This window comes from Fulmarus glacialis, unplaced genomic scaffold (assembly GCF_000690835.1).
Source record: "Fulmarus glacialis isolate BGI_N327 unplaced genomic scaffold, ASM69083v1 scaffold28345, whole genome shotgun sequence".
Classification (NCBI taxonomy): domain Eukaryota; kingdom Metazoa; phylum Chordata; class Aves; order Procellariiformes; family Procellariidae; genus Fulmarus; species Fulmarus glacialis.
Window position 1 is genome coordinate 16,858 of NW_009215416.1, and position 13,063 is coordinate 29,920.

Consider the following 13,063-nt stretch of genomic DNA (forward strand, 5'->3'; position numbering starts at 1 on the left):
CTGTTCTATGATTCATGTTCATGGTCATAGTGGCAAGATATTAAAATTGACCCATTGTATCCTGAAAGTTGTAGAAAAGCTACTGAATATATGCTGTCTTGGTGGAATTTCGTTACTTGGTCTCAAGTTCTACAGACTTGGGAGTACCTAAGTACAAGCCACCATTTGCCCAACAGCTTTATTTCCACACTCCCGTATTTAATTTTCATTTGGGACTTGCATTAATATGGCTGCATGCTTGGGAGCACCACAGGGTTCCATATAGTCTGAGTGAATTCATGTACCTGCTCTTATTTACACATTGCAACAGGCCCATAATTGTGAGAGCTGCACCCCACCCCCCAACAGAAGCAGTATTTAAATTGAAAGTTATTATCCAGTTATGGCAATAGCCAGAAGCAGAGTCTGTAATGTACCTACAAAGCCTTAGGTGAATAAACTTTCTGTAAAACAGGTTAATTCCTGCTTGACTTGCTGCAATTTAAGATGCTGGATAATGAAATATAAAAAAGGCTGAGGGGGAACGAAAGCACTGTTGGGGGAAACAAAAGGAAAACAAATCCTACTTACAGATCTGAGATGCCCAATCCTAAGATTTTAATGTGAATATCAATCTATAACACACTTATCCAGTGCCCAGATCAGGTTCTGTAAAGTGCCAACAGTATTTCAAGATTTTTCAGCCTTTTATTATAAAAAAGTTGGTCTTCTGAACATCAGCTAGTCCTTAATACCCAAGAGAGGTAGTATATCGCCTTCATTTTTTATACCACTTCATTTCATCGTCCCAGGGAACTGTGGTTTACATCTGCAATTATGTACCACTCAACAGCAGCATGGACAGACCCACCATGATCTATATAGTTGTAACAGCAAAATAGAAATATAAAAAAGAACTGAATATTAGTGACTCTGATACCAGTATACTGCCACACTCAGGATCGCTCTTGCCTAAGTGAGACCTGGCTAAAGATTTCTCATACGCAATTATGTCATAATCATACTCTTACTTAAACTTCTAACACATCTAAAAATCACACCAAGAATGAAGACCAATGCTTCACAACTGTAACCTCTTCCAATTAAAAAAATATTGCATGTATCCTCTTGGTGCTGTGGAAATATGAAAGGAAAATCAGTGACAGAGTTATCTCATACACTAACAGTACTGATGGCTCTGAAGCAAAACAAGTATTCGAGTGTTTAAAGAATGGAGTTAATTTCCTTACTGCAGTGACCTATTTTGCACCTTCGAATCTATCAATTTCCTTGGTCTTCTCCCAGCTCCTCCTCTTTTTATCACTTTCCCTTTTACTTCCCACATCTTCTGTCTCTCTAAGTAGCACATGAACAGGCGGTATCCCTGTCTGCTCCGTTCTGAGCTCAGGAACTGCTCTCAGTGACACACACCAGTTTACAGGCAGTTTGTCACATTCTGCAACTTCTTCCCTGTATCCCCTACCCCCCACCCCCCCGCCAAAGCTAACAGTTTTACAGCTACTAAATAGTTAAATGTAACAATATTTGCATAAGCTGTACTCCACTCAATATAATATACCCAGAGTTAACACTGTCCTTTTCAGAGTTCAAGAGTGCTCAGATTTTCCAAATACTGGAGATTTGCGAGTGGGAATTTCAAAAGCAACTCAGTGTCATCACTAAGACATGACAAATAAAAAATTCTGAGTAATGGCCTTTGAAGGTCTTACTGGCAGGAGTTCATTTAGATCACATTCATTCATATGATAACAGACCAAAGGATTTCATGCTGCTATGAATTCAAAATCACAGGCACGTTCTCACTATGGCAAGCTATTTTTCAAATGAGACCCTTATTAAATAGTGAAAAGCTGACCATGTCCACTTCAGTGTTTGAAAGTATACTTTGTTTCAGGAAACCAAAGAATATAAAAATAAGCCATTTAATTGAAAGAAAAAGTATCTTACAAAAAGTGTGTCTTTCTTAATTCTAGAAATCACAACAGTATTAATAAAATCTTAAAAGACAACTAATACAGTGTTTATTTAGAAGCAGCATAAATCCAATCAATGCATAAAAATCTCAAGTGTTTATTGTAACAGTTTAAGTGCATATATTCCTTTTACAATTTTGTGCCTTTCCACGGGAACAGACATACAGCAGCCATTACAATTTGTTCTTTTCAGAAAGCTTTTACTAGTTTGAAATCCCATCTGTATAATTGAATAATACAGTGAACTAGTTCCAGTGATAAATTCCAGATTTATATAGACTAGATTTCAAAGGAGTAAACTCAACATGGAAGGTGTTAAAAATTTTTAATATTCCTGTAAAAGGTGACATAATACACAATTCAAGTGAATTTACACAGGCAACATACACAAGACATCGGTAAAAATATCAGATGTTTAATACAAAATACTCACCTATCTCCAAAGATAAAAAGCTTTTTATAAGTTAACAGTATGGGCCCTACCTTCTGAATGTCAACAGTGACAGATTATTATGAGGGTATCTCTAAAGTTTAAATACAATCTGTGCTGGCTAAATTACTTTCACCTTTTTTATAAATTAATGATGGAAGATAGAATCACCTAACATAGAGGCCTGAGCACCAAAAGGTAAATTCCAGTTTTGAAATGGTTTATAAGTGAGACTTTCCCCATTCACTATGAGGAGAACCCTCTGTAGCTTCTTTGGTTCAGGCCATCATCTCTGAATAGCAACCCCAAACAAAATCGAAACACTTTCACTGCTGAGAAAGAACCAAAGAGTATAGTTTGGTCAGAATGCTAACATTATGGAACAATTCCACGCTTATGGAAAAAATGTTCTATTTCTAAAAAGATGAATGTGAATTCACAACTGTAAACTTTAATTTTAAATAATTTAATAAGTACCGCAGTATTGACAATCTTCATAAATATCATTAGTTTGGAAATAAAGATGTCAAAAAAGCACAGACAAATTTATTACTCTTACGGGAAAAACTAGTGAGTTTTTATTTTAAATTTAGTCTTTTGCTTCAAACATTATGTAGTGGCATCACTTTTACCAATCCTATTCTCAGGGAAGTGGAGATAGTATCAGGATACAGAACAGGCAACAAGACTGACTTTCTCTCTTCCCCCCTCCCCCAAAAAAAAAAATTTCCATAAAACCTTATGTACTGTAGATTGTGGGAAATACCAGAATTTACCCATTTCACCCATGTTACCACTGCCTACATAAAGTTTCAGAGTACTTTGTGACTGGCTTGGACAATAGCCACAATGCTCCATCGCACTGATAGATGTAGATTAGACTTCTATTTCCAGCTTCTTGCCCTTCCAGATGCTGGGGACTGGAGAGAACATAGACGCCCACCCTTCAGCTCCATGAGGATTAATGAAGTGCTTCATCTCACTTGGCAATGATCTACATCCATTTAAAGAGCAGCAAGAGCATATTGACAAAACCCCTTCCTCGCCCTGACAGATGCCAATTGCTATATGAAGCTTACAGCCTTAATAAGTTGAGATGGAAGGTCCTTTGACCCTCTGAAAGTTTCAGATCGCTCTCTTCAAGAGAGTTCAAAGAGAACTCTTCAGAGTCTTTGAGTAAGACTGAACATAAATGAATCACATGCAGAAAACCCTAAACCATTTCAACCCCTGGGCCAGAAACACCACGCCACGCCTGGAAGCACCAAAGCAATGATTATAGAAGAAAAAAGATTTACTGTGTTGTTGTCCAATATAGGTTTTCCAGATATGTGCTTGGAGTCTTTTGTTTGGTGGTTGACAACCATGCCAATATTCTGGTCAAAACCTGGGAAAAGATAAAAAACTTCATTTTATAAAGCCAAGTAAGCAGAAAAGAAACTTAGTAACCAAGTGTATGCAACTTCCTAAATTTAGTTTACCGTTATGTTGTTAAACCCATGTAAGAAAAGTCACCACAGACTAAACTAAATTACAGTTAGTTTAATCTGGTAGCTTCAAAGAATGGGATATAAATGCAATACTTTATGTTAGAAGTTACTTCTTTTGAAAAGTTACACTTCTGTCAAGTCTACTTCTCTCTTTACGTAGTTCCATAGCCAAGAAAGGAATGAAACACAAGCTAAATCAGGAGAGGAAAAAGCTATTCCAAGAGCCATTCCAAGTCAAAGGACGCTGTTTTGAACAGAACAGAAACAACTGATTAGCAACATGTATTTCCTGTCAAGAAGATGTATTTGTTTTCAAAGGAAAATTATGGAAATAGCATTATTACTTGATCTGACAGAAAACAAGCTCCCTACAGAGGCTGAATTTAACATTTCTATTTACACAGCAGTTTTATACTACCAGCAGCTGGATTTTTTCCCTATTACTTAAGCCTTTTCTTGCTCTGCCTCTGTATTAGCAGTACTCTAGCACTGCGCTTCATTAGCTGCTACTGTACACACACCATTATCCTCTGTTTTTTCCAGCTGCATTATTTTATATGCTGATAAAAGCATAAAATTCTAGCATGCTTGATTTTAATGCCAACTCACTATAGTGAAGTATTAACTGGGTACGTGCATATGCACACATTTAAGGTTGACACAAAGAAACATTCCAAAACAAATCAGTACATTTTATATTAACATTATTTTTCTCTGTATATTTGAATATCTGCTAATACCCACAACATGGAAATTCCATTTTAAGCTGCTGGTTTATTACAAAATTTTCAGCGCCTCAGACACAACTTAAACCCATACCACAAACCTGCTTGGCAGCTATATAGCTGGTATTACAGTTACCTTTGAATCATACATTTAAACCTAGCTTTGGGTAATGCAAAAGAGCTACAGAAAAATCAAGCTTCAAAGCCTGATAGTTTAACTCTTAACAACCAAATCTAGGAAAATTACCAACAGGAAAAACACTGACAGAAGGGATTAGCAGTGGTAGCATAATGTTTTCAAAAAATGACACAATTCTTTATTACCACTGCCATTATTTATTTATTGTTTTTCAAGATGCTGCAGAGAGATTAGAGTATTTCTTATGAAACCACATTGAATAGGGATTGGAAAAGTGGGTTAAAGTAAGGAGGGACACAAAACCTAACAGTGTGCACCACATGAGCAGCACTATTTCACCTATATCTATATACACACCATAGCATGTATGTGTATATAGTATACATACTCCAGCAGTGCTTATGTATTTGTAAAAGAAATTGTGGAACCTGCATACTGTCCCTGCTGCAGCTAGCAAAGTAAGTTGCTGAGCATGGAAAAATATCTGAAGTGAAGAAGAAATAGATGCTGATAAATGCAGGCATGCATTAGCTAGGTTTACCACATTCTCTTAATCCACCTCTCTCATTAGGAGCATGAACCATTGTCTGAGTGCTTAAGCGTTTCCTCTTTAATACAGAAATATCTAAAAATTCCTCAAATGGTTAAGCACGCCATTGTATTTTGGACTTTCCTGGAACTACAAGGAATAGAGCATAAAAACTGCTGGAAAGCCAAACCCACAGCATCAACAACAGTTTGCAGTTCTCACTGTGATGGCAGATTTAAAGGACTTGTATCTCTCAGGCAGCTCATCTGCACATTCAAACCTCGACTTCCAACAAGTAAGTATACTGACAGCGAAATCTGGAAACTTAAGTTCTCTCTGTAAATCAGCTGTTAAACAGAATAGTGTCAGATATGGTCTTTAAACAATTTTTAAACATAGGGTAAGTATACAGTTTAGCCTAAAGGCTGTTTGTAGTGTTTATTCATAGACAATGATCCTTAAGGGCAATGAGTAAATAAATACTGAAATCATTTAGAATCAGCCAGCCAACAATTTTTTAAAAAATGGACATGGTATCCTTTTTTTTTTAAAGTCACAGCTAATTTGTGATAAGCTTAACTTATAGGAAACAGTTCTCTATTAAGCGATGAAAAAAACAGAACATAAAATATTGTGCACATTTTCCTGGAGCTTTTCTTACTTAATTCTTGAAGCTGAGACTATTGCTAAGTCCGCAGAGTTAGAAATGGAGCTTCTGCAGTGACAACTTAATATGAGTGAATGGATAAAATTAAGCTGACATTTTCTCTTATAAAATGTTACCATAATTAGATATATAGAAAAGGAGAGGGCAGCAGTTGCTTTTTCCAAGGCAACATGTTGGAGATCTCTGGTCTCTTTCAGTCATCAACAAGACAGTAACATAAGATAAACAAACCAAAAAGTGGAAAAGGACCAACTGCCCTTACTCTGGTTCTCATTATCATGTCCATCACTTTGGTTCCCTTTGTCCTTTGTGTTGCTAATTCTGTATTTTTTCCATTTATAAATCACGTCCTCAGCCCTTCTGGAAATTCAAGTCCATTTTTAGGTTACATTAAGAGAGGGTTAAAAAAAAAAAAAAAAAAAAGAAAAAAAGAGAATAATCTTACCGCTGTATTGCATCGTAGCTCCCAAATATGAATCGACAATTGATCCCAGTAAGCCAGCTGCTGCACCAAACACAATAATGGGCCATTGCGGAGCAGATATTTCCAGATCAGTCACGAAAATGAGTTGTGTTATGAAGTAGGCTATACCTACTGCCATGCCCCCAAGCAAACTTGAGAGCAGGCCCACTAAAGTAATTGCTCCATTAGTACCTAAATCAAACAAAACCAAGCTGATTTACTAACTTTTTCTTAAAGACTTATATTTGTTCAAGTGTTTTATATGAAATCAAAACTGTGTCCATAGTGATCTTCCCCCCCTTATATCCACAAGGCTCTGCTACCGCAGCTTTTATTTATAATTCCCATTATGCTGCTGAGAAGCTTAACCTGTACCATTACAGCCTATTACCATTACTTTTCCTTTCTTTAAGGCCAGTTATCTAGACATACTCACTAGCATAAAATTAAATAAAACCAGATAGCACACCTTGCAATGTCACTGGGTATTTGTGTGCTGTAAGGGCGGGGAGGGGACAAAAAGATATTTGCTCCACAAATAGGGAGCTTGAGATGTGCATGTTATTAAAACAATGCCTCTTTCAGAAGAGGTATAGCAAGATATATTTCACCAACAAATTTAAAAGAAGGAACAAAATCCACAGAAAGGAAGATGTTTCACAGCTCACTGAATAAATATCTGAAGAACACTTCAAAAAAAAAATGCCCACGTATTTAAAACCTATCCCACCAGATCTAAAACTCAGATCAATATGCCAGCAAAAAAGATATGACTCAAAAAAGACATGCTGCTTTAAGGTAGCAATGTCATCCACTGCGCAGACAAGGTTTCACAGACTGAAGGTTCACTTTACCCACCCTTGGTAAGATGTTAAAGGAAATGAGAGATTTGGTTAAGGAGTGAATTTTCTGTAGTGTCTGTATTGAACATATATATATTATTCTACTGATTAAAATTTTAACGTCTGAAAAATTCAGATGATAACTTGTATTCTTTATATTATCCGCAGTATAAACACTTCTAATAGTACCAGAGATGAGAAGTGACAGCATTCACTAAGAATGACTTTAGCTCCCTGGATGCTATGTTAGTGCATCTTACCAACGAGATGCAGCAGGAACACAACTGAGTAAATTCCATTTCAGAGAACGCATTCCAGCTAGAATTTTCTAATCTCAGATTTCTGATGTTTGTTTTTCTGGGACTGTCTTTGAACTTTTCAAGGTGGATGCACAATTCAAAACAGATAAGCAAAATATTAAGACAAGAACATGTAGAACAGGTAACACCTCACCTACTGGAACCTTTTTCCAGGTTGTTATCAACCTTGGCTTGCTTTTACTCATAACAGTACCGATCTCTGAAGCCCATGTATCACCAGCAGAGCATGCCAAAGCTCCCAAAAGGGATAAGCACATCCATGATGCTGTGTATTGCTTTGAAAAGTCTATCGGAATTTCACCTGGTCCATTTTCTATCATATATAAGACAGCCAGCTCAGTAGGAACACCACCGTTACAGAATACTTGCACCCAATTCCTCTGTCCACCTAAAGTGACAAAAAATAAATTTTAGCATTTTCAGGCAAAACACTTTGACAGGCAAGAGCATGAGACAAAAGCAAAATACACATATATAAAGTTAAATTTTAAAAGACACACTTTCAAATCAGAAACTAGATAGCAATTTATTAAGTAGAACAGAAGGAAAAGCAAAGTCGCTTGCTAATGTTCATAGGGTTAAGGGTGGAGAGAAGGCAGGACGCGAGTGTTCCCTACTCTGGATGTTTACATCTCATCTGACCCTTTGAAAGGAAGAGGAATATGCAGTATTTATTCTCCACAGGGATCTGAAAGAATTGAAATGTTATGGCTTACCTTCTTTGTATTCTGAATCTATTTGCTTCTTTGTATCTTTTTTCCATTTAGTAAGTTTTGAAGAAGTAACAAAAAAAACAAACAAAGACGTGAAGAAACTGTAATTTGCAACTGAAAGGATAAATCCAACCACCAATCCTATGAAGGAAAAAAAAGTATATTAGTTCCTTCATGTAACAATGTCTGCTTTGCAAAGCAATTAAGTATCTTCAATCTCTTGAATATGAAGAGTATTTTCATGATAAACTTCATGACAATCATACAATAAAAGAATTACTGAAGCGCCTAATACCTCTATGAGAATTCCAGTGACATCTTGACTGTAAAAAAAAAAAAACAGTTATCTTCATAATTTTCTCTTAAATTTTACTGCCAAGTTGCTAATTTTATTGCTACTGTTAAAGTGTGTAATTTTTTAAGACCTTTTCTTGCCACAAATCAGTAGTACTGTGCAAAAATAAAAGACGGAGCAATAAAAAAAAAAAGCCAAAGGATATCTAACCGAAATTTAAGTACCCTGCCTGAGGAATATGATTATTTATATAAGAAGCATATATACAGCTGTGGCTGTGTCTCCATCAGCAAGTTTATATTCAGTTCGGGAATCAAATTCCTCCCCCAAGGTCTCTTAAGATAAGATATGGAGGAGGGTTATCCAGGTTAACAGCTGCTACTTCTCCCTTCTGTTCCTCATTTTCTTTTGCTGTTTCTGATTTTTATGTCATCTTTTTCTTTCTGTAATTTTCTTAAATATTTGAGCTCCTGGATGTGCTTTTTTGTTTTCCTCCTTCTCCACAGGGAAGGTCCAATTCTCACTGTCCACCATGAGATTACAATTCTTTGCGACTGAAGGAAAACTGGCCACACTTAATGTAAATGCCAATATAAGCTGGCTAGCAGAGTTGTTATGGTAAGAGGTAAAAACATAGCAGAAGAGAAAAGATGTTTTTTTTTAATTTAGAAAATGCTCCTCTTAACTCACAGGCAGAACAAGATTTGCAAAATGGGTGACATGGAAGGAAAGGATTTGAGGTCCTGTTTCTTTCCATTGACCATCAATTCAGACAATGTCACAAGACAAGGGTGAATCACCTCACACGGAAATCTTTCATCAGATTCCAACGAACACTGTTGCACACTACATTGGGGTTTTTCTCACGTGGTCAAGAAAAACCTCTGTTGCAACAGTCATTTGATTGAAGTGAAGTACAGATTTAATTTTCTTCTCATTTTTGGGAGGCAAAAAATGCCTAAAACTGCTCATATCACAGAAAGGAGAACCAGGTTTCCTACCAGGCAGGTAGGCTGCTGACGTGGCTCAGTTTTACGGTATTTCTTTACCACTGCCTCTGCCATTTCATTATCTCTATGTGAATCCATCTATATGTTAATCAAAAACATGTGATTTAACTGCATGCTGTACTGAAGTTTAAAACAATCTTATAGGTTTATATGAATCTAATGACAATATTAATCAAATGAATTACAAACAGCAGCGAAAATTAACTTGATTATTTAAAGAGGCATGAGAAAAAACCCAGTATGAATTCAAGGTATATATGCTTGTATTTATACTTTTGTTGTAATAGAACTAGATAGGAAAGTCTTAAAAGAATATTGTGTACAATAAAAAGGACCTTAATTTAGTTTAAATGTTTAGCTGAATAGTTTCAGGAAAAACATACCTCCCAATGCACCACTGTGATCAAGACTCTTCTTCTTAAATGCCTGTGTTGCAATCATTAGTGGAACCAAGACTGAGAAAAGCCAGCGCCATGGAGAAATGGGTCGTAAAGTACCTGATAAATCAAAGTGGTTATAGGTGATCCTTATAAGCATTTTTAATGCCTTTATATCTAAGAAGTAATTACCATCCAGTATATATTTAAAATCTGATCTTAATAGAGATTAAACATTTTACCCCTTAGAAGAAATACATTCATATGAATGGAAGACCAAAATAACTGCAATTATCTACTCAATTTTTCTGTTCAGCTTTCACAGAGAAAAGAAAATACATTAAAGTAACTAAAATTAATTACAAAGAAATAGCAAATGTGTCAAGAAATAAACATGGTGATATTTTCCATTCTAAAAGGGATTTATAAACTCCAAAAATTAACATTCAAAATGTTAAGACCCGCTGAAACTTGATTTAGATAGAACAGATAAGTTCAGATTTTAGAAAAAAACCCCAATCCATACATCCACAGTAAGTTATGTAGAATTCAGGTTCAAATATGAATAAGATTCAAACTAAAATTCCAGTTAACAAAACATGTAAAGAGACTGCAACGCAACTTCAAGTAAATAAATCAGTGCAAGAGCTCCCCTCACAGATCATGTTATGACTGATTCTCTGGTAACTACGGTAAGAAATCTGAATTTTTTATTATTATTATGATTCTTTTTTTGATGAATTTTCAGAAAATATGGCAGTAATAAAGGAAATGAAAAACACTGTCTATGGTCACCGATGCTTTTCAGCATTTTAATGGAGGGAAAATAAGAACAATATATTGGAAGCTTTACCTTGTTTTTCAAGCCATCCCAAATACCAATGTTTTTAGGAAAAGTCATTCTTGTTTATCAAAAGCTTTAGCTTGGTAGCCTTTGGCTATGAAAAGCAGGCAACTTTTTTCATCATCTATGTATTCTGAATTATACCTAGGATGTGCCTAATGTTGTCACTTTGTTGTCTATGCCATCAACTGGAATTTTACACTACTGTAATAGAAGGACTGTTGCTATTTGGCTGACAGAAGATTTCAGAAGTAGTTTCATGTCTATGTGGAGAGAAGACGTCAGCATGCATATAAGCTAGCTAATGGCTGTGTTTCTATAGCTTTAATATTACTACCATGTTCTTTTCATTCTAGTTTGGAAAACTCACATATTCTGTAAGATATTTAAGTGCTTAGTTGAGCTACAGTGATACTTGATGTCATCCAATAAAACTAGCAGGAAGTCCTGCAGTTCATATATACATTTATTTTGTACACTCATTCTGTCCCTCTGCTGGTCTGTGAACAAATAATCAGTTTAATCACAGCATCACTGATAATTTAGACTGATGCTAGAAAGGAAGTTTAGATGCTTGGCCTTCTTCTACAGTTTTAAAAAAAGAAATATTCCTCCTTTTTTGGCATCCAAAACGTTCTGATTTTTTCCACACTGTATTTAGTTGAAAACACGAGAACTTCCAAACTGGATCAAGCCAAACATCTGTCTGACTCAGAATCGCATCTGGCAGGGGTGAGCTGCACATGTGCAAGGAAAGAGTACAAGGAACAGATACAGACCGATCTTCCCTGTTCTATTGGCAACTTTTATACTGGCATTTCTAAAATCCCCCATGTATTTGTCCCATCCATTTTTAAAAACAGTTATAATTTTCATCTCCACAACCACTCAGTGAACTGAATTCTGGTTTTAGATGCACTGAAAAAGGCCTTTCAAAAAGCCGAACCACAAAGATCCCGCTGCCTCAAGTTTCACTGGACATCTGCTAAATTTTATGACCAACTGAATAATGGTTTCCTATTCACATTATTCCTGCCATTCGTGACCTATATAGATGTCCCCTTTCCATGCTGAAATATCTTTACCTACTTAAGTCCTCTTCAAATGGATGCTGTTACCTGCTCTGATCATCCTTGCTGCCTTCACTGTTCCTTTCTAATTCCGCTATGGGCATTTTGAAATGGCATGACCGCAAATGCATACAGTACTCATAGCAGAGAGACATCAAGATTTTACAATTTCCAACCATCCATTGAGTTTTTGGCTGAGTGAAAGGTGTTTCATTTCCAAAAAGAGATGAGAATATATTAAGTAACCTGGATGGTGTAATTCCCCTCCCCCGATTACCTGCTTGTATTGAACCAGGCTATTTATCTCCTCAGTCATGCAGTATATTACTTACACACAGCTGTGGTGTAAAACATGTGTTTGCCCTGCTGCTCCCTATTCTTCTCATCATCTTTTCTTGCATTACTATCTGATCACCTTTACCCCTGGCAACCACACTCTTGGGTCCTTCTCTCCACCACAGCAGCGTATCTCAGGGAGAATTTATATCTCTTAGGACCTGAGAACACATCCATTATCTTTACAATGGATGTTCTTATGACTTTATTAACCCTAAATTTTTCACCAAAAGGTCTTGTCCTAGAAATATGCAAAGGAAACTAGGAACTCCTAAAAAATTAAACTTATTTCAGCAAGCCACGAGGTTCCCAAAATCATGATTTTTAATGAAGAACAATACACACTGTAACTTTTGTATTTAAGGAAAGGTAGCCGCATGACATACACGTCCGGTGTTATATAGGCTGGTTTCCACCTGAATATCTACGCTCAAGCAAGCCTGAAGTTATCTACTGCAGTCCTCCTTGTCCTGTCTGTTTCTCTAATCTACAGAAAATTTGGCTTAGCTTATAATCACAGATGATTTAGACTTCTTATTCTTTGCTTTGCGTAGTCCCTCTCCACTGCACACGCATGCACAGCCTCTTCCCAACCTGGCGGCAGTATCAACAACTAACCACACACTTTGGTCTGGAGCGCTGCAGAGACTTGTTGAAAAGCAAGCTACATCCAACAATTTCATGTCTTGTAATACATATTTACTCTCAGAAATTTCTTCTTCTCTGAGGGTTCTCTAGACTAATTCTTTTGCACTTCCACATTCCACTGTCCTCCCTGCTATTTTTCCTCAATTCTATCTAGAACAGCACAATCAAACAGATTTAATGACAAGAGAATTT

At 36.3% G+C, this 13,063-nt stretch overlaps 1 protein-coding gene across 1 annotated transcript; it reads right to left on the minus strand.

Moving 5' to 3' along the window:
- Positions 1-3,412: 3,412 nt before the first annotated feature.
- On the minus strand, positions 3,413-10,093 carry TMEM19 (transmembrane protein 19; the record flags this gene model as incomplete). The annotated part of the gene is made up of 5 exons (XM_009578940.1): positions 3,413-3,790; positions 6,399-6,608; positions 7,712-7,966; positions 8,295-8,432; positions 9,980-10,093. Coding segments are annotated over 5 exons (881 nt in total), but the record flags the coding sequence as incomplete, so codon positions are not given.
- Between the last annotated feature and the right edge of the window lie 2,970 nt (positions 10,094-13,063).